We start from the raw sequence: 22,734 nt of genomic DNA, 5'->3' as shown, positions 1-22,734 counted from the left end.
GACACCCTGCGGAGGAAGCTCATTTCAGCCGTTCGACCTTGTTTATTTTATGTATGGTATGGTGTGGTGTGGTGTGGTATGCTATGCTATGCTATGGAATGATTTGCTATGGTATGCTATGCTATGCTATGCTATGGAATGATTTGCTATGGTATGCTATGCTATGCTATGCTATGGAATGATTTGCTATGGTATGGTATGATTTGCTATGGTATGCTATGCTATGCTATGCTATGGAATGATTTGCTATGGTATGCTATGCTATGCTATGCTATGGAATGATTTGCTATGGTATGGTATGGCATAAAACAGAATATCAACTGAAATGTGATACATATTTTAAGACTAGTGTCAGGACTTTGCTAGATTTCTTTCTATGTGGTAAAGACATGACTGTCAGAAACTGTTTATCTGCTAAAGTGTAATAGTCGCTTGAGTGCTTTCATTTGTTTTGTTTTTGCCAAATGCCTTTTTAAAAACTACCTTTAAGCATGATAAACTATCTTTTAGCACATCACATGTCCCGCATAGCACAACACAAACTCACTCTTTGTCCTCTCCCTTCAAACCCACTTGTCCTTGGGCAAGACACTATCCAGCTTGTAAAGCGAAACCAATGAGTGCAATATACAATTGCTAAAAGAAGAAAGTGCCCCCTTTTTTCCAATACTGTGGTTTAACTGGATAGGGTAAAAATTAGCTGGTCTGCAAGGTTCTAAATTTATTTAAAGGTGAACAAAATGACATCATAGGATTATGGTACTGTCGGTGACCCAGTTTAGGCCAAATGTCAGCTGTCGGACAGATGGTCTCACATTTGACTATAGGATACTTTGGTATTATAAAAGTCATGGTTGAATCAGTGATTGTGGCTGCCAAATAACCCCAAATGATCCACCTTCCACTACTGTGTTTGACGGTTGGTGCCAATAAGCTGAATTTGGTTTTATCCAAACTTGAAGCAGTGCATTATGGTCAAACATGTCATATTGCTAGATATCTGCATTTTATCGTACAGCAATTTGCTCAATGTATGTTGTTTTAAATGTGTGATAAAAATAAATTTGACCTTGACCTTGTGGTTCATTGCATGCAATTGGAACCCATTTAATGGAAAGGCTTTCTCTTTGCAGCATTTGCAAACAATCCATACAATCTAAATACAATGTTTTTAAAAATAGTCCTGTAATGAACTTGAACAATTCAAATGTAACTGAGGTCTGTGAAGTCTTAGATGGAGCTTTGGTAATATCTGCACAGTAGTACCTTGAGGGAAATTTGGTAGGACACCCATTCCCGGTAGAACTGTAACAAAAAACATTTTATTTGTAGAAACTTCAACTTGTCCAAAAATGGCCTTATACCCCTCCCAGATTTATGTGCAGTGACTGTACATCTTTTTTAACCTGTATAACAAGCACTATGTATGTGCATCTCAACTGAAAAATAATTGCAAAATGCAAAACTTTAAAAAAGTTTTTTAAAATGTGCAAATCCGCCATCAATGACCAACAATTATCAAACAAAAGTACCTTCCTTTATTTAAAAAATACAAATCAACACAACAATAAATAATAATATAACAGCCATTTTTGAGAATTGGAGTTCTTTATAAACTGTACAAAGTTATTTCCTAAAATAAATATACGTATTACTAGTTTAGTAATCAGTCCAATTCACAAGAAATCAAAGTATATATTTGTGCTAATTTAACACATAGACACAACAACTTGATCACACACTGACAGTATGGATAACTTTAACACAGTATTGTTTATTTTTAACCAACATTGTGGAAAAAAGGGATTTTTTTTATATTTGATATTTCGACATGGTCTAAATTATACCCAATTAAAAGAAATCTTTGGTTGCTATAGTTTATGGAGTTTTACTTTCTCTGTAAAAATCATGATCATTATGTTTAATCCACATGTACCCCATGTTTGAGGGGTTAGAACAAAGGAACCGTCTCTCACCCAGCAGCAACAGGGACGACTGGAAGCTTTCCAAATGCACTGTAGATGTAACATATTCTCATCCACTTTTCAGTAATACTGAATAAGTTAGTGAGTGAGATGTGCTGCAGTCTACTTAGCCTTTGGGAAATATGTGATAAAATCATTTTAAGATCATGGTAATACTGATAATCAGGGAGAAAGAGTTGGGGTTTATCTTACAGATATTGTTTAGAAGGAGAACTGTCTTGCTATTGCTTATATGGAGCATCACAGCAAATTAACATAATGCACTACCTGAGTATGAAGAGGTACACCAGAAGTACTGTGAACCTTCAAGAACACTTTCATTGTTTATCAAAGGATATAAATAACAAGCAAAAATCTCAACACTCGGCTAATGTTTGAATTATAGAGCAAAATAACTTCTATTCCTTTTAAGGCTGTCTGAACAGCTATTATATTATATGTTTATCTTTAAAACTGAGCCAGACAAATTCAGGAGAAACTTAGAAACATAGGCAAAGGTTTTTATGTCACAGCAGGTTAACGTTGCCATGTCCTAAAGCGTCTGAAGGCTTCACATTACCCCAGAACTTGGTCCAAAGCTGTTTGTCCATAAACAGGTGAAAGAAAACACAAAGATTCCTGCATCCTCCTCAGTAGACAAGTTGAGGCACTATGAAGGCATCATGTTAAGGTAGAAACGTCTCTGGAGTCTTATCTTCCAAAGCCCGTGTTCATGTTGTACATAGTTCCACTTTGAAGCTGTGACCTTTACCATTTGGTGTTGAACCACAGCTGTTCCATCAAGTTCTGCATTAAGGATCCAAAGTAACTAAAAGTCTTGCAATCTGCACCAACCAGTTCTGGATCTTTTCCTGTGATCTGCAGTCTCAGAGTTTCCCATCCAACCAGTAGCATGCAGCTCCAGTCCAGGATGGGATGCTGATGAGTGGTTAGGAGAGAATTGCAGGAACCCATCGTCTACCACACAGGTTGTCCATGCTGGCCGAGCGTTTCCTGGCAGCTCTCCGAAGGTCTTTGTACTTATCGTCACATAGTCTGGAAATGGCCTTTGGAAAGGGCAAAAAATCCAAACAGGATAAAATGTTTTTTTTATGTCATGTCATTAATTTTGTCATATCTTGTCATAGTTTCTCACATCTTTGTCATATCTTTGTGTTAAGCCACTGAAAATGTGTCTAAGCATTATTTTTTTCTTCATTGTACCATTTACAGCAGCCAAGAAGATAACGTCTAAAATTTCTAACTATTTTGTCATCGATTCTTTCTGGATTTTGTGCAATTTCATATTTACACCCCAGAAAACAGCAGTTCAAGCTTTTGCCTGTGATATAGTAAGAAACATATCAGTTGCACTGAATACATTTATTTAAATAAAACAGATCAGAAAAATCACTGTAATCTTATTACAGTTTGAAATTACCCTACTGCAAAATAAAACCCTATTAAAAGATTGTTTAATTTAATTGCACTTTTTGTGTTTATCAATAATAAATCAGAAAACTTCTTCCACACCAAAGGGGCAATTTCTACAATTAAATGGAATTTCACTTGTCTAGATGGTGAAATTTCAAAGTGTTTCTGAGACCGCTCTAGCATTTAACCACCACCTATACTACTACTTACAGGTAGCATCAAGGTTTGTGTGAAGAAGCATAAATTCCCACCCGATTTTAAGAAATTCCACACATACTGTGGAATTCTCCTGCAGTTAATGAATAACTAAAGGAGAAAAGGTTCTCACCTCTAACTTCCGAGCCTTTTCCCTGCTGAGCGGCTCCAGCGGGAAGCTGAGATTGTTGGACTCTGAGAGTGATCGTAGGTCAAAGTAGTACTTGGCGTAGACACTGGACGGTACATTGATGTTGAACTGCAGGAGTTCCAGAAACTGTCGCTCCAGTTCATTCCTGGTTAAAAATACAAAATAAAACATCTATCTTATTCCTAAATGACTACATGGAGCAAATCTTTGGGAATAAACAAGATGTCTAAGTAACAAATTGACAAAAACCAACCACCACAATGGGTCCTTTCTTGCCATCCCTTTCTATAAGTTGGAAAACAGTGCTGATTGATTCAGGCAAGAGCAGGGAGCTCCAGCTGTGGTTTGGTTTGTCATCTCTGGGACAGATGAAAATCTCTTGGAGGACTGTTTTTGACATAAAGTGTTCACATTTAAAGTTATACGAATAATACTTCAATTTTACAAGGTGGGCTTTTCAGGCCGGGATAAGCTTTGCAACATGTGTTTTTATAAAAAGCCAGGATTCCTAAAGTTACTATGAAATGGTACACTGCTTGCATTAGCATGCAGACAATATTAGTTCCAATATGTGTTTTTATTGTTCTTTGTCAGCTTGATATTTACTGTTAATACACATCCATCTCATTTATGCAGTCTGGGTTTGTAGCGTTCACTATTAATGATGATGTTATTCCTTCCCACAAAGCTTAAACAATGTTTTTCCAAGGACGATACGAAAACATTGGGTCGATTTCCTTTCTTTCATTTCATCATCAATCTACCACCTATTCACCATTGAGGACAGGTCAGGACAAGAGACTGGCAAGTCCAATACATTAATCCTTTTTCTATCAACAATCCCATCTCTGGTTTAAAAAACGTTGGTCTTAAATTTAGCTTCCTTTGCTCTCACAATTATCCAAGTAAAACCTGCACCTTAATCCAGTCCTTCGATTTTGGACCAAAGCATGTCAACAGAGTTGACTTACATGTCTTCCACGGTTATATCCTTGAGGATCTGGCAGTAGTCGACGTTCCAGACAGCCTGGTCGTCCCAGACCTTGGAGGCCAGCAGGATGGCGCCAAGAACAATCCTTTTCCAGTTTCCTGGACAGATGTCAATCTCTGCATAAGTAAGGAGTCTCTCCAAGTACACCTGCAGAACCAAATCAAGATGTAAAGGACATAAAAACAAGGCAACTGTTTTACTCAGAATTTCATACCCCAAAGAATTTGCGAGTATGCATTCATTTTGTGCTGAACTCCTCCCACTTTGGAGCACCACTGTAAAATGCATGCGTGTTTGTGTGTAAGACTGGTGGGAATTTCCCACATATTGTCTTACTTTAAGAGACACGTTGTGCACGTTTGCAATATGATCAGAAAGAAATCTCACCAGTGTGACGATGGCACATTCAGAAGTGAGCTGGGCAGCACTGAAAAGGGTCCTGACGAAACGGTAGATTTGCCTCTGGTCCGGGTCATATTGGTTGTAGTCCAGTGGAACCTCTGATTTCTGGAAGCAAAAGACGGACATAAATAAGAGGAGGATATTATTAGGACATTCTGGATGTAGTTTAATAAAATGCAAAAGACTTGGCTCAAAGGTCCTAATAAACGTCTTCTTTCTGACTTAAAATAAATAGTTAATGACAAGTTTACCCTCTAATAAAATAAAAACAATAATCTTACATATAAACTTACTAACCAAACCAACCACACACATACCTTAAAAAATAATTTATACCACCCTAACTTTTCCACATTTTTATTGTATATTTTTTTGTATCATTTTTTATTAGTACCCCAGTACAAAACTTTGTGGAATCAAAAATCTTTGTAAACCATTGACAATTTCCTTCCAATTCACAATTATGCACTACTCTGCGCTGGTCTATCTCATAAACTTTTTATGAAATACACAAGTTTGTGGCTGTAACGTTAAGAGGGTAAAATGTTCAAGACGTATGAGGGTATGTAGACATTGCACCACTGAAAGAAGATCTTAGTCTAACCTAGTATGCAACGTGAGAAAGAGTTAAATCACACAACTCACCGAAAGAGGGTGACGCTTTTCATCAAAGATGTCCAAGAGCATGCCTCCATTTGTGTCTCTGCAATTGGGGAAATGCTTTGTTCTACACTTTTCAGTAAAAAACATTGGACGTCAATTTACTTTTAATTAAAGAGACTTCAAGAAATAATATGAAGACCAAATAAAAAAGAAATCGGTCTAAAATAAACAAAATGCTACAAATCAGAGTTTATTCTGCAGACATTTCAGACAACAAAAACAAAAGGCCTTAATATAAAATGTTATGCCCGAATTGGATTAGGGATGTAAAATGAACTTACATTTGAAAAGTATGCAATCAAATTCTGAGGGTGCAACATAAGCCAATGTAAGCAAGGCCAGTCTGCTAACAATCAGTTGGACAAATGATGCTTATCAGTGTTCCTCACCTGTTTTTTATATGGTAGTAAATTGCTAAAGCAACGCTATGAAAGCAAAAGAAAAGAGAAAAGTCAAGGATTAACTAGAAAATACAAATATTTTTGATATCAGTGCGCAGTTTTCCTGTTCCAACCATTTGATGGTGTATTTGAGGTTGGGTTGGCTGGCTGTGTTGTCATCCAGGAAGATGGTTGAGCAGGAGCTGTATTTTCGCCTCAGAATGCCATGCTGCAAAAATACACACATACAGAGACTGACATTACGCCGAACAACTCTTTGTCTGACCCACATAAAGCATGAACGAATGTCACCATGTGCAGAGGGACGACAATGAGCAACCTAGTTTAATCCATTCAGAGCAGAAAAAGCTGCATTTATGAACTAATATAGCTTTTATTATGCACTCACATTATTGGTGAAGAGGCTCTTTTGTTTCTCTCGCACTGTAAACAAAACAAAATAAATAAATATCAACTATAACTCACCGTAAGCAGCACTAAGCGACATACAAAAGCCAGAAGTTTTCAAACTGCACAACATGCTGTTATCACAGGAAGCAAAAAAAGAAAAAAACATTCAATATTGTTGACTCAAAAAAAAAACTCATTAAAATAATTTTGCAGAAAGAAAACAGATGCAGAAAATGTTGGAAATGAACATTATCAGAGCACCTAGAGAGTCTGGCCACTAGAGGGAGATCGAGACACACTACTCACCACTCCTATAAATCACATCTGAAAAAAAGAAGAACCAACAACCTTATGATTTATAATCAATACGTCATATTATTTAGGCAGCAGTAGGAATAATCATAGCTTTTCTGTTTTCAGTTAAAGTAATTACATCATGTCAGTTATTTTTGTTTTAAATATTTGTGTACACACCAATATAATATCTCATTCTGAAAAGCTCATACTGGCCCAGGTATATTTCTGCAATGTTTTAAACAACTTCCGTGTTAAATATGCCTTTTGTGTGAACATTTATATACTTCTGTGTAAATACATGGGGAGGGTAAAAATGTTGCTTCTCAGCTCTTTACATGCAAACAATATTAAGAAACAAATTTCACAAAAATATAGTTTTCAGCATTAAAGCAAAAAAAACAAGAAAAAAAAAACTAAACCCATTAAAGAACTTGAATTGGCTTAGTTAAGACGAAAGTGTTTTCATCTATTTAATATCATCATCACAGTGTTTTCAATCATGGAAACAAAGGACTTGAACAATAAATTACAAAATCATATCAACCGAAAAGCGTACCGTTTGTGTTTAAATCGAATGGAGGAAAATCAATCTGGAATAAAAATTTTATTGTTTAAACTCATAATAAAGAGATTAATATGTTCATGACAAGGAAAAAAATGCCAGAATCATAAGGATCAATAAAACGTATCAGTTAGTTTTGATGCAATGAGGGCTGAAAACTGAATTTATAGATACACGCTTGTAAAACTAAAGCAAATGAGGCTGAAAATACAACTTTCTGCAAACCAATTAACAAAGGGCCATTCACGATTAATACAATTTGCTAACAATCACTTAAGTGTGCAATCTGTTGACAGTCCTTATTATATAGGTAGTAGATTCTACCTGACTATTTCCACAATGATTTTCTTAAAACTTAATGCAGCATGAGGAAACAAATAATATAAGAAACAAAGCTACTCACCATCATTATGAGATTTGCTCAAGAATATTGTGCTAGCCCGAGGATGGTCTGATGGGTTGTACTCCATGTTCAACTCTGTAATCAAATGAAATGAACAAAAATAATCAATGTTAGAAGAATCAATAATAATCATAAACACTGTCATTTAGTTTTAAAGGTTATCATTAAAAGAACAGTGACATAGGTTTCTTGGAAAGGCAAGAATGCATGAATATCATTAAAACTCTTTTTAATTACCTATTTTTATTTAAGTCTGAATTATACCTGTACTGCTTCAGATTCTACTAAATCTAATGCTGACAACTGTTTCTGCTGCTATTTTCATTGATCATGTTTATAATAGGCTCTGATGCAGGAGAGCTGTGGTTTGACCTTTTTTGGCTGAGCTAATAAATAACTCTCCACTCTTACACACTTTTCTGTCTCTGTGGAAACATTTCTGACAGGTCCCTTGAATGTATCAAATTTGTGACGTTGCCAGTTCCACTCAGCCAAGCGTTTTAACAAATAACAAGCTTGCACTGCTTTAGATGTTGTTCTGGGTTCTTTTGTGACCTACTGGGTATTTCCCAGATGCACCTTGGAGTAATTTTGGTAGGGTAGCCACTCCTTGAAAGGTTTCTCATGGCTTCAATTCTGGATAATGGATCTCACTGTGGTTCGGTGGAACCCCAAATCTTGTCAAACAGCTTTGTAATCCTCTCCAGATCGATAATCATTTCAATTCAATTCATTTTATTTATATAGCCCCAATTCCTGACAAATATCCCAAGGCAATTTACAAAAGAAAAGTCAATTCAATCGAAGCATGCAGACAGATTTCAAGTCAATTACGTACAATCCAATTTAATATAGTTTTCAAACAATGCAGTCAAGTTCAGTTTATGGATCAAACTGGTTAAAATGTTTTTCTATCTAAGAAAACCCAGCAGATTGCATCAAGTCACTGACTTTCAGTATTAACTCTTCCTGCATAAGAATGTAGTGACAGTGGACAGTTGCTTGCATTGTGTCATTTACTTTGCAGCAACCCCTTATACTAAGCATGCATGTAGTGACAGCAGGAAGGAAAACTCCAACTCCTGTTCTGGATACTTCTTCTAAAGTTTATCTCATAAGGTGGCTGTTCAGAAAACATTTTGATAGGATGAAAGTCAGACTCCAGGAGCTCCCAGTGTTTACAGCAGCTTGTGTCACTGGTGATACCTGATATTTACCACCTGAAGTAAACTTTAACAAAGAATAGCGCCTTATTGTGGCAAAGTGAAACAGGAGATCTAACCCATGACCCAGGAGAGCTTACCTGTCTGCCTTCCCGCTCCTGCATAATGAATGAACAACAAGTCCTCCCCCCTCTTTAAAGCTCAGTTTTAGTTATATAGCACTACAGTGTTTCCATTGTTCGTTTAAAACCGTCTTTAAATCAAATCAAAACATTTCTAAACTGTGAAATTATTATTGCTGTTGGTGAGTGTTATCTGCAGCACTTTCTCAAATGCAGCTATAAGTTACCTCAAGCTGATCAATCCAATTTATTTTCTTTATTCCTGGCCTTGGTGGTTGATTAGGAAAACGAGGTCAAAAAACAAAAGAATAAAATCCTCCATGTTCATCAAGGTGCAAAACTTTGGCCTGCAGGCCAAGAGAAAATTCACATTTAGCAAAATGAGATTACAGGTTTCATCTGGGCTATTCAGATCCATGTTTTTGGTTTTCAGTCATGTTTTCTCTATATTTTATTCTTGCTTCAACACTATTTGTGAGACCATAACCTTTGTAACAAAATTAGGACTTTCTTCAGGAAAATGCTGTGTGGAGTTAATATGTTGCTACACAGTGAAGAAGTTTTTTGTAAATTTCACAGTAACTTACTGGCAGCTGGATGCCAGTAAGTTACTGGAAAAGTCAAAAAATCACTACTGCAGTTCTGTGACTTTATTTTCTTTCTCAGTACTTCCTGTATTTTCCTTTACAGTCCCAAAATCATTGCTGTGATGCATTTTTATGATTACTGTAAGTTCATTTATAGTACTATTACATCATTATAATTAACGCTCAGCATGGACTCCTGCTTTACTTGCACAATGATCACCTGCACTGTTGTATTGCTCTTGCATCTTAAACTGCTCTATATTTACTCTCACTCACTTAAAACTGTGCACATATATTTATATTATATTGTAGATATGTTTATACTGTTTAATTTGTATTGTATTGCACCGACTACGCCAAAACAAATTCCTTGTATGTCCAAAAACGTACTTGGCAATAAAGCTTTTCTGATTCTGATTCTGATTTGTATATTAAATTCTTATACATTCCTTATAAGTTAAAAAAGCTGGGAGATCATATCATTTTATTTATGATGACCACAGAAGCCTAATTAAAATACAAAATAATTGAGTAAATTTGGTTATTGTTTTTAAAGTAGCTTCTCTTTTGCATCCAATGAACATTTCAATAAAAAAAAAAGAATTTTCTAAAATCTTTAGACAAATTTCCAGCTGGTGAATAAATAAAAAATACCACATAACAGTTTGGGCACTGATATTTTTTGGATTTTAAGCTTCTCTTCATTTAAAATATTTCATACCAACAACAGCTACTGTTGTGAATGTGATCTCTGCGTTATTGTTGGAATCCGTGGCAGCATGAACAATGTTTGGCTCCCATGCAGTTAGGGAACATGCTTGCTGTTCAGTCATGCATAGTGAGCTTTAATGGTTTCATTTCAGAGGAGAAACTGGACCAATTTGAACAGTAATAATGCTAAATGTATAGTGCGCAAAGTGACAGTCAGATAGAAAGCTGGGGTCATTTATTCAGTACTGTCTGATGTTTCAGTACACACTGGAAATCTCTGACCAATCAGTCAATCAGGCATAAAAAAAGTCTTATAAATTAATAGGATGAACCAGACCAGTTGGGCCTTTACATGTGAAGAATTAGTTTCATATTTGGATATTTTGACACTTGTTACCAAGCATCCTCTCACAGTGACACAACTTGTTCCCATTTCTTGAATAAAAACCACAAAAAATAACAAAAACACAGCTTGACAGACCAAACAGTATTTTAGCCATATTGAGGCACTTTTTCAAAGAACCATTGGCTTAACGCTTGCATATCTTGAAGCTTTTCTTTGTAACAAAATGTGCATCACACAGGCATCATGGTCAGCGGACGGCGTGGTGAATTGGGAGGTATAATTTCAACATTTGATAATTGCTGGAATTGTTTAAGCCTGACAATCGTTTGTCCTCATCTGTCCACTATCCACATTGTTTTAAAATCCCACAATTTACAATTCTGTCATACTCAGATTCAAGTAGAAAACCTAACAGGAAAGGTAAAAGGGATACAAAGTCCAAAGAAAACTTAAACTTTCAGAGAACCAAAAGATCAAAGATTCAAACAAAGTTTTATTGGGAGAAAACAGAAACACGGTGGAGGGGTTTAAAACTTTTGCACAGTGTGTTATGTGATGCCATGTTAAATAAATGAGGTAAAATATTCAGTTTTAAAGGTTTTGTTCCATCATCATTATCAGGTCACAGGTCAAACAACTACGATATGTTTTTCCTGACCCCAATCTTACAGTAGCAGAGTACACGTATAAAAACAAAAATATACACACACCAGTGCTGACGACTGGCTTAGGGTTCAATCTGACCGTGTTTAAATACACATGACCTGCACATGCCCCGAAACGCCTGGGAGAGAATAGGAGAGTTGCCTGAGAAGGCGCCGATAACACAAGCCTGCACACAGTTAGACTGAGATTGTTAATGTTACCATAAATGTAGTCTGATGTAACACCAAGTAGACATAAAATACCTTTTAAACAAGCAAAATTTGTGAAAACTGTTTCTACTAAAAGAAAATATTAATTATTGATACAAATTTCCAATATAGTTTACACATTCGGCACCACATGTCCGTTTTTTTAAACCATATTGGTTTTATTTCTTCATCACAGGGGACCAAATGAAACCTAAAGATTGATCTCATTTATCTTCACACCATTTTAAGCAATTATTCTTGTCAGAAAACCAGTCCACATCCAGCTGTCCATCTGGTCCACCTGTTTTGATGAGTCCTGCCTGCAGTTAGAACAAGGAACTATTATTTTTAAAATCATCTTCCGTCATACTACATATTTTTAGGACCAAGTTCAGCATGAAAGAACAATCTCAGTTTGTGATGATGAATTTATTTCATTTATCTGAAGCAATTCTGTTAGAATGTACTTAGAAATTAAAATTAAAATCTAATTAAAAGAAGATTTTGTGTAATGCTTGTTAAATATAATATCCCTGTTAACTGGTTAACTGGCCACTCTAAAATTGCTTTTAGGAGTGATGGGGTGTGCGTGGTTGTTTGTCCTGTGTATCTCAGTTTTGCTCTGTGATGCACTGGGGGACTTATCCATAATGTATTCTCCTGTATTCTTGATCAATGAACACTATTAGTAGCCACCCGCGACCCTGCACAGAAAAGCAGGCATAGACAATGGATGGATGGATAATATTGTAATGAAAGGCTGCCCAAGTCCAGTCCTCAAGAGCTAGTATCCTGCAACTTTTAGATATGTCCCTTGTCTAACACACCTGAATCACATGGCTGAATTCCCACATAGGCATATCTGCAGGGAGCTGGCAACAACCAATTTATTAGATCCAGGTGTGTTGGAGGAGGGATGCATCTGAAAGTTACAGGACTGTAGCTGTGAAGGACTGGACTTGGGCACCCGACCATTGTGATGTATTGAAAAGGCACATTTTAATAAATATGATATATTATTTCATGCAATATCTCCATAGAACTTCTACATTAAAGTGACACGAATAGTGCAAGAAATAATTTCTTTGTTCAGTTTTTTTATCAAAAGGTCACAGACCACATGCTTATTTGTTATTTTTCTCTAAATAAGAACACAGCATTTATTCTCTTTATGTAAAAGTGTAACAGCTTTCTTTGAGCTAAACCCTATACATAAAATCAATAAAAATCAAGGTTTTCTAACCATGAAGTAAACAAATTTTACATTGGAGGTCTGAAACATGATAAACATTGTTTTTCTTATTTGTCATGTAGGTTTTTCCGACTGTAAACACATTTTATTTAGTAGTAGTAAAGGAGAAAATGGCTCTTTGGATTGTAAAGGTTGCTGACCCCTGTGCTGACCCAATCCCTGTGCTAACATCAGCCATCCTCAGCTAATAACTGAGCAACACAGAGGCTGACAGGCCAAAGTGTGCACAACAAACCGCTTCCTCCCAGCCTTCTTCATACTATACCTAAATAGGCCAGCATCAGCTGATAACTCAGAATAACACTGTCAGCTTTGTGGAAAAAAGGCAGATCATATGACTGCTTTGTCTCTTGTTCTCACTGTCCCCATCCATCTTTCTCCTCCAGAGTTGGCGGCTATCTCTATCTAGAATGCTGTCTTTGTAACTATTCTGTTAATGTTAATCAGACTTTACTTTAAATCTTATCAGCTTGTTCAGTTCTGTTATATGGACAAATTATACCTTGTTATACAAGTGAATCTCAAATAATTCTCATTTTCACATAATAACATAATAATCAACAAGATAAATCTGCCCTAATAAAGGGGGGTCTGGTTACCATTATCAAGATATACCACATTTCAGTCTTAGAACCGCTAAAATGTTCCATCACACCATTCCTACAGCTTAAAGTCCTTTTAATGAGATGCCAGGGAAAGTGCTGGATTAACTGGGGTGTTCTCCAGCTCTAAGCAATATTGAATAACATTGCACTTGCTGCACACTGGCCATCAGCTTGCTGAAAGAAAGCAACTTCTCCCTTCCATGCAAGCAAGACAAATTCTGCTCTTTGAAAACACATACCTGGTTGCAAAAGAAAAGAACAATCATGGTGTGGAAACTAACGGAAATACACCTAATACTTTAATTAAGGTACCAGTTTTAAAACTAGTTTTGGCAATCTATGGGCAGCATGCGTTTTACGCAGCAGTTTTGCTGGCTGACTGCCTAAGCGACAGCCCTGATTAATTAACCAGCTAATATCACCTTGTTTAGCTAGTGTTGCTCAAAAAGACCAGAAGGGCAAAAAGAGCCAATATTCTGCACCATAAGTAATTAAAGGGGTTAGGCGTAACCTCTATGAATAGAATAGACAGAGAAAGAACATAATGTTAATGACAGCAACTGCAAATGATGCATGACTGGTGAGTAGTAGAAGAATGTAGCACAGTGAGGAAAAGCGGTCATATCCTCCAGCAGGCTGGACCTACAGCAGCATGACTGCAGTGATAGCTGCCTCCAATTCTACTTTTTACACTGTTTGCTGTAAAATATTTAGCAGTAAAGTTTACAACTGGAGTTATTACACAGTTGCTATTCTATTATGGTTTCATGTTGGAACTGACTGAGCTCCTGTTGGGACCCAGCCATGGATTTCAACATTAAACTCCGGTACAGACTTTCCTGAACTTTCAAAATAAATTGCATTTAACTGACTTCCAGCAACTGAGGAAAGGGGAGGTAGCAGCAGACTTCCTATGATGCCAATGTCTGAATATGAGCACCCCCTCTCCAACAAGCCGACTTCTTCCACACGGCCTTCGAGAGGGACCGGATAGGGGAAACAAGCACGCTGATGTCTCTTTGCTGGCAAACAGACATAAACTCTTCAATTGAATCCAAGGATGTCATACGATCATCGATCATATGTAAAGATAAGTACGAATGAAATACTGTCTGTGTATCCGGTATTTTCATTCATGAATGGGGAAATTAAGGTGTAAGAATTGCTTACTTTCTCTCTGAGGCCTGCAGAAGCAAACTGTTACAGAGAAGTTCCCTACAGAGACGCGGTCTCTATGAAGCCGAGCGGACAGCAGAGACCCCATCACCGTGGTTATGGTAACGTGCAGTGTGGTTGGCGGACAGAACGGGCCGTCTTTCATCCACAGCTATGGAGGTTAGCTAGAAGCTAACCGTTTGTTCACAGACCGGCCGACAGAACAGCCGCCACTCCCCACAGCTAAGGAGGTTAGCTGTAGCTAACCGTTTAAAGACTGTGGACGTTTCTTCAAACTTCTCAACCTTGGACAACGTTCCTCACCACAGTTCATGAAGTGTTTGGGCAGAATAACATAGAAGTGATTTAGATTGATATGATCTAAACGTTTTTCATGTTATGAAGTTTGGTTTTCTTTGTGTTGAACTCAGCTATCTTGGTGCTAGCAGGCTATCTGCAGCACAGATTGTGTTCTTTGTATGTTTTTAAAGTTAAGACACACTTTATTAAAGGGTGATTTTAAACAGAAGATTGATCATAACGTGCCGTCCGCGCTTATGCATTTTAACCCTTTTATTAACCCTGGTATTTTAAAGGTATGTGTTTGATTCTGGTGCTAAGCTAGCCGCTTCTTTATTAGCTTCAACTGCTAACAGGTAAGGACAGTGCCTGCTGCCAAATAATATTTACCTAGAAAGGTTTAGTTTTCAATCCAGTAAATAATGTGTCCCTAACAGCATTTTACTAAATTAAGCCCCATTTCTCCAGAAAGATTTGGCTCTTTTCCAAAATACGTCCTTAAATGTTTTACCACTCCCTTAATAATATTTATTTAAATATTATTCCAATAAATAAAGGCAGCTAATTAGACACTGTTGAGAATTAGTCATCCAGAAGGTTGGTTTCATTCAGCAGATCATTATTTAAAACATTATTTTATTAAAATAATATTTTATCTGATCTTGCATTGTGATTGGTTGTCTAAATGTTGCTGATTATTGCCTATGTTGGTTCCAAGACTAACTTAACTTCATTTCCAGATTCTTCAAGATAATCCTTGGTTCTCAAACATAAACATTGCATGGTAATGTTGCATCACTCTTTTGGTCATGGTTTTCAACCATCTTTAATCAACTTGTTTATATTGTACATAGCCCATTAGTCTTCCTTATTCTTTAATTCTGCTTGGTAGTTTAGTTGGATTGTTTTAGCATAGTAAAGAGTTTGTTGATTGAAATATGTTTGACTTTGAGTTGACTTATTTTTGTTAATAAATTCTTGTATTTTAAGAAATTGTGTGAATTTATTCCATGTGTGTGCAGAGTTTTGCTGTTCAATAATGTCAGAGCTCGTCTCACACCTTTCTATTTTGTCCTAATACCATCGCCTTACTGGGCTGGTTTTCACAGGACAATCCTTAACAGACCGAAATATTATTTGATAAAATATTAAAATATTAATATTAAATATTAAATAATATTCTCAGATTTATAATCCCAACACTCCTAAGAGTAACCAATTTTTTGCCAACTAATCATAGAAGACGTTTGCATGCCAAGAGTCTGGTTGTATGCACCTGTGGCCATGAATGTACTTAGAAAACCCAAATTTAATAATTCACAGGGTCGACCCAATGATTTTGGTAATGTAGTGTATGTGAAGTAATAATGTATACAAACACTTGTATCTGTCACCAACACAAATATATACACTGTATCTCAAAAAGAATAATAACAGAAAAACATGGACTGAAAAAGAGACTAATTCACTAAAGCAAATACCATCATTCTCAAATTATTTTTATTCTAAAGTAGCTACCAGCAGTTCAGCCTTGGAAGAGCTTTATAATATCAGGTCAGTGTCACACTAGTGGTATATAGTGCAGCAATCATGTGTCCTAAAATTCACAACATGCTATGAGGTCAGCTAAGCACTGTAAGTCCCTGAAGGTACATAACAACTCCTACAGACAGACAGACAAATAACTGTTGTTCAATTAACATGGATGTTTTAACTGAACAGAATTTCAAAGGTAAGCTCTGCAGTAGGAGCCTCCCCTAAAACACACAAATTCCCACAGGAAGCAAAATTTATAATGCTGTATTTGACTTTTTAAAGGTTTTCCGATAATGTGTTCTGTTGCAGCTACCTTAATATCAAACCTCTGTTTTTTCACATTTTTAAGTTAAGGCAAATGAATCAGTTTTCTGCAAATTCATCCCGAAAGCCTTCCCATGACTCCCTGAACTCCATAATCCTCATGTGGCTTATGTGGCTGATCCACCTTACATATGACAACTTGTCCAAACAGGCAGAGATTGCTCTGGACTCAACAGCTTCCTAGAACACGAATCAGACACAAGAAACACCTAACAACTTTTCAACACTTTCAGTTTTAGTGTAACAGTATAAAGCAGATATGTTATTGAGACATGCTTTTCAGTGAATGGATGGGATTGGACAATGTTTTCAGGTTGAAGGTATAAAACTCTGAAAATACTGTATGTTTCTCTCAATCAGGGTTTAGCTATACTAAATGGTATCAACTTTGGATTTGTCATCAGTTTACTAAAAAAAAAAAAAAATGATCTGAAAAAACTGAAATATTATTTTTTTAAACCTTGACCTTTTTTCTCTTCGAATTTTGGATTAAATGTTTGGAGGTTAAGAGTATTTCCAGCTGCCAACATCTAAACTTTAGCAAAGGGGGACATACATAGGGGGGAAATAATTACTTTTGAAATTAATTTTTCACATTTTTTACAATTCATAGAACGGATTTGTTTTGCAGTCTGGCTGATAGAAATGTCTCATTCTTTGATGTGGTATGAGCTGCTTGAACACAGAAGTTAAATGTAAAATGGCAGACGTTACAGCTGGGCTTGGAAAAGTTGAATTAAGAAGCTGAGGTTCTTCTTGATGCTTTTGCATAGTGTGTCAAAAACTTGCTGAAACCCATCTGTCAAAGTTTTTCCGGACTAACTTTAAGTAATTTTCACACTGAAGTTATCATATAATTGGATGTTAAAAGTATTGCTAAAAAAGGGGGGGAAATTAGGACAAGACAGCCAAACAGTAAAACACATCCTGGACTAGGAGATGCTGTGATGGTTGATGGAGGACATTTTGTTTTTTTTAACATCAACCTGTTTTTGTTATTTGTTTCTTCCTTCATTCCTAAATAATTTTTTTTTTCTTTTCCAGTTATTAATAAATAGAGAATCCTACAAATTGGTCTGCACTTCTTTGCCAGTCCCAAAACATTTCTGTTCTGTGCTGTTACCTAACGTCATAGGAAATTCAAAGTCCATACTCATTGCTTTCACAAGATTGAAGGAAGCAAAGCGTCAGCCAGGTGCTGCTAACCAAATAGGCTTAATCGAGTCAACATCATAGCTGGTAAAGTGTAGACAGGAACATGTTAGAGGTCATAGTTAGAAGGCTAAAGGTTAAAGCTCATGACAGGTCAGTTAGACAGAAATCTGAACAGGAATGGTTTGATTTGAAGCGTTAAAAGACAATACCTATTTTCTCAAAAATAAATATGGAAGCACAACATAGGGTTGGAAAGGTGCATCCAATGACGCACAAGACTTCTCCTTTGGCCAAATAAGATCAAGGAGGAGATGTTTGACCATAAAGCACAGCACCAAGATATCACCAAACACAGCTTATCAGCACAAACACCATAAACTAACCATCAAACATGAAAGTGGAAGTGTTATGATTTGGATCTGGGCAATCTGCAAGGATTGAGTCGATCACAAACTTCTCTGTATACCAACGTTTCTAGATTCAAATGGGAGGCCATGTGTCTGACAAATGAAGCTCAACCTAAACCAGGTCATCAACAGAACAAATATCCCAAACACATACCTACAGGAGAACTACTGTTTTAAATGGCTACAGTACAACCTTTAGATTATTCACGTCACAATATCTAATTGTGCCGTATTTTTATCAATTTCTCCATGCTGAAAAAGGAACATGTGATGTCTTGAAAGCCGACTTGTCAGACTTTAAATTGAGGCATGAATTCTTGGCACTCGTTTCTCCCCGGAGGCCTTGTCTATCTGCTCCAACAACACAGGATCACAGCTGCCTCTCTGGGACTCCTTTTCTTTGGGGAGTTTGGCTTTTTATGTGGAGCTGCACATTCTAATGAAGTGCTGTAATCTCCATCATACTGTCTGTGAATTCATAACAGAGTGAGCACATTAGATACGCTCCGCTTTCAGTCACGGCGTCACTGAGCCAGATTGCATCCCAGCATGACTTATCTTTATCCTTCTCTGGAGGAGTCGGTTGACCCTTTGAATTCTCTTCATGTTATTATGCAAATGTTGATCAGCACCAAAAAATATTTCCATTCTACAATGCAAAGGTGGACAGTTTCCCAGCAAGTGGGGAATCTTAATTTGATAAGCACACAAAGCACTCTGGTTAGCAGCCTCCACAAATAGCATGCAGAATGTATGAGGTAGCTGTGCAGGTTTACAGGAGGGAATAACAGGACTGATCGATGAAAAGCAGCCTCTAAACATACAGCCTGGATATTATAGAAATAGTATCTGCAGTCAGATAGATGTATAAATACATCACATAACATGACTCAAAATATTTTTCGCTTATGAGATCTGTACCAGGCTTATAAACTTAGGAAGCAGCGGATGAATTTTTTTATGGAAGTTGCCTGACTAAGACCATTACTACCTCTGTTCTGGTGCCAGGTCAAAATGCCTTGGAAAAGCTCACACCTCTTAAAGGTTTCCACATTTTTGACGTTAACCACAAATGTCAATGTATGTTATTTTTGGTGAAGACCCAAAACAAAGCAGCACATACTGGTAAAATGGAAGTAAAATGATAAATGGTTCTCAGAGTTGTTTTAAACTTTAAAAGTTTTTGGCCCTTGAGTATACCAACTTTTGGCTTTGACTTTGTGGCACCACCTTTTGCTGCAATTCCATCTTGGGGAATTTTGGGGAATTTCTCGACAAGCTTTGCACAACTTTAGAATGAAAACTTTCCCACTCTTTATCCCACAATCGCTAAAGCTGAAGTTGAATGGAGAGCCTCTGTAATCAGTCTTGCCACGGACTGTTAATCGGATTTAGGTCTGGACTTTGGCTAGGCCAGTCTAACATATAAATATGCTTTGATTTGAACCATTGAAGCTCTTGTTGTATGTTTATGGTCAATGTCCTGCTGAGAGTCTCAACTCTTTACAGCCAATAACAGCTTTTCTTTCAGTATTACCCCATATCCATCCATCCATCCATCCACCCACACATCCATCCATCTATCCATCCATCCATCTATCCATAAGCTCACACTTTCATAAAATATAATGAGATAAGGAACAAAACAGTACTTCTGCTGTGTGAGACTGTTCATTTAACGGTAAATAAATCTAAAATGATATGCACTTCTGAAAATAAATAGATTGTTAAATTGTAATGTATTTTCACTACTACGTCTATTCATTTTATCAAATACTCTCTTTGAAATAAATTATCCATTATATTTTGCAATGCTGACTGTGTCTCAGCTGTGACTCAGCGGAGAGACAGCAGTGGTCTGCTGATCAGGATGTCTGTAATTCGATCCAAAGTCTCTCCACCCAAATAAACAACACAGAGCACCACAACTGCCCCTGATAACAGAAATGTGCTCAATGCAAAGAAGAAAACTGTGCTTCAGAGATCAATGTGGTTTATTCAGTCAAGCATTTTTAAAGATAACAAGACCTAAAAAGGTCTACCTAAATGCAGCTAATTTACAGTAAATGTCCCAGATATTTCATGTTTCTCTGACATGTTTTTTTTGAAGATCTTCTTGACCAACCACATCTTCTTAGATGGAAATCCGCACATTGTAGATTACATTAGACAACAATTTAACAACATTTGTTTGCCCTATTATTTACAGGAAATTGCCTAAAACAAAAGGTTCATCTTATTTATTTAAATGTAACTAAAAACATGACAGCAAAACTGGTGAGCTGATGTAGCCACATGGATTATTGGTGTCAGCCATTATGTTTCCTGCATAATTGTGAACATAATGACCGGATGGTGGCCTGTTTTAATTTAGTCAGGTATTCCCTAAAACGTCTTATGTTCATCCAAGCAAAACTAAACTAAACTGGCTACAAAACAGTTAATTGCAAATTGATGTGTACTTGCAGGATTTTCACATCAAGCCAGAAAAGGCCACATATTTGAAGCATTGATAGTTGATTAATCAGAAGTAGAGCTGCACTCGATATTCCTCTATTACTGTGTGCAACATTGCAAAGAGTAGCTTGAATGAAATCTTCAACAAGCTATCTTTTTTTTGTGTGTCATACATTCAAACTCTGCTTACCAAAAATAGATTTGGCTAGTTGGATGGACTTCACCGTCTACTGAGCCCACACCAGATCTAGGTCCCAGTGATCAGGAAACTAAAGCTCAGTGGGTAATGGGGACATCATGATTAAGAACAAGGTGTTTTTGGCAGTCAATATCAGTAATAAGCAAAACTATTATAATGTACTGTTTTCCAGATGTGCTGCAGCCCCGGTCAAAAAACTGAGAATATCTATGGATGGTTAAAATGGAAAGGACAGACACTATAATGACTGAAGAGTGTCAAAGAACCAAAAAAAAAATTATTTTCTTTTGGCTCATCAAAATAAATTGTAGATTTCTGTTAGAAGCAGGAAATCTAATACAGTTTTCTATGTTTATAAAATTACTGGCTGCAAAAAAGGCAATCCATTCAGAAGTGCATTTCCAATGCTGAATGGCACAATTGTAACGCTTATTAGGATCAGTGGAGGCTGGGGGCGGTTGTCGCACAGTTGCTGTTTCTTTTATGCTCAAACTGAAAACAAAACAAAGACTGCCCTGACGATCAGTAATGTTTTCGGCAGCTCAACATCCCTCTGCATGATCTGCACTCATGGCGGCCATATCTGTCTTTAACTATATTACTGTAAGAGGAGAGAGTGATGAGAGGTTTTTCCTTCTCTGGGATTAATGAACACATAAGATTATTTTTTTCATCTTATTTTGAATATATCCATGGGTGTTTTGCCTGAATAAAATTATATTAACAGAAATAATAGAACTAATGCATTTTTACTACAGGAGTTAAAAGCGTTTGAACAATATTGCAATTATTTGGGAAGTGTTTCAAATTTATTTTCTGTATCCTACCAAATAATTATTTTACAAAAGGCCATTATAAAGACTATATATAAAGATTTGTCCTGGCATTTGGGGTATTCGTTGAATGCTCATGCATTCATAAAATAATTATTGGTCATAAATCATGCCATCTAAATGTAAGGTTTAAGGTAAATTCACCGTCGATGTTCTCCCTGTCGCTGATGTGCTGTAGGTTGCATGCCGTCTCCTCCCTGCTCAGATCCGACTCCTGGTGGTACGGCTCCAGCCTGGAGTGGGCATTTCTGCGGAGCTTGGGGCTGCCAGACACGCAGCAGGAGGTCGTGCTCCCCATTTCTCCTGGTGTACAAATAATAATAAACCTTTCCGACCTGAAACGGGAGCTGAAGCGGCCCGAAGGAGCACGTCATCAACACTCATCCACAGAGCGCTCGGAGCGCATCCTCAGCAGATCCTGTCAACCCCTCAGCGTCCACGGAGAAGCTGTGACACAGTGTGGACGTGTTCCTTCCACCCTTACCGTGATGGAGGCTAAATAACGGACCCACATCACGCGCATCGTGAAGCAGGACTCATCTTGTGACGCAGCAGGCGCACAGTGATGCGTGGATCTGAACAATCCCAACCTGCACTGACAGGATAGGCTTGTGGTTTTTATTTCGCGCATTCACTGCGTGTTACGGTACGCATGATTATGAGCTGCTTTCAAATTAAAAGCATGTTTCCGGTGCGATCATTTGTGTGTGTTTCTCAGCGCTGCTGCTTTCTATAAACCTTACCCTGCTCTTAATCCAAACAGCCCTATACCATAATCCATTCTGCACCAAACTTTACATTTAACACAATGCAGACAAGTATGTGCTGTTCCCCAGATTTATCCACTGGATTTCCAAACAGCCATGCATGAATTT

General features: G+C 37.1%; 1 protein-coding gene across 2 annotated transcripts; it reads right to left on the bottom strand.

The window, feature by feature from the left end:
• Positions 1–1,515: 1,515 nt before the first annotated feature.
• Positions 1,516–22,424, bottom strand: LOC124870423 (cyclin-Y-like). 2 transcript variants are annotated; one of them, XM_047369093.1, is made up of 11 exons: positions 22,004–22,424; positions 7,854–7,928; positions 6,898–6,915; positions 6,590–6,624; positions 6,315–6,409; positions 6,190–6,225; positions 5,783–5,840; positions 5,123–5,242; positions 4,716–4,882; positions 3,727–3,889; positions 1,516–3,031 (listed from the first exon to the last, which is right to left on the bottom strand). In XM_047369093.1, the coding sequence occupies exons 1-11, from the start codon at positions 22,155–22,157 to the stop codon at positions 2,915–2,917; spliced, it is 1,038 nt and encodes a 345-aa protein (XP_047225049.1). In that variant the 5' UTR covers positions 22,158–22,424; the 3' UTR covers positions 1,516–2,914. The 2 variants fall into 2 exon arrangements, with proteins under 2 accessions (XP_047225049.1, XP_047225050.1); XM_047369094.1 differs by lacking the exons at positions 7,854–7,928; positions 22,004–22,424 and having other exon boundaries at positions 5,783–5,869; positions 6,898–6,909.
• Positions 22,425–22,734: the final 310 nt, after the last annotated feature.

This window comes from Girardinichthys multiradiatus, chromosome 6, assembly GCF_021462225.1.
Source record: "Girardinichthys multiradiatus isolate DD_20200921_A chromosome 6, DD_fGirMul_XY1, whole genome shotgun sequence".
NCBI classification, from domain to species: domain Eukaryota; kingdom Metazoa; phylum Chordata; class Actinopteri; order Cyprinodontiformes; family Goodeidae; genus Girardinichthys; species Girardinichthys multiradiatus.
Note: the sequence above shows the minus strand (reverse complement) of the source record. Positions and strands in the feature narration are given on the sequence as shown.

Coding starts and splice junctions, on each gene's coding strand:
- LOC124870423 (XM_047369093.1), bottom strand. CDS start 22,157: ATGGGGAGCACGACCTCCTGCTGCGTGTCTGGCAGCCCCAAGCTCCGC. Junction 6,410..6,589: donor AGAGCCTCTTCACCAATAAT/GTGAGTGCATAA, acceptor GTATTTTTGCAG/CATGGCATTCTGAGGCGAAA. Junction 4,883..5,122: donor AATGTGCCATCGTCACACTG/GTGAGATTTCTT, acceptor TTGGTTCTGCAG/GTGTACTTGGAGAGACTCCT.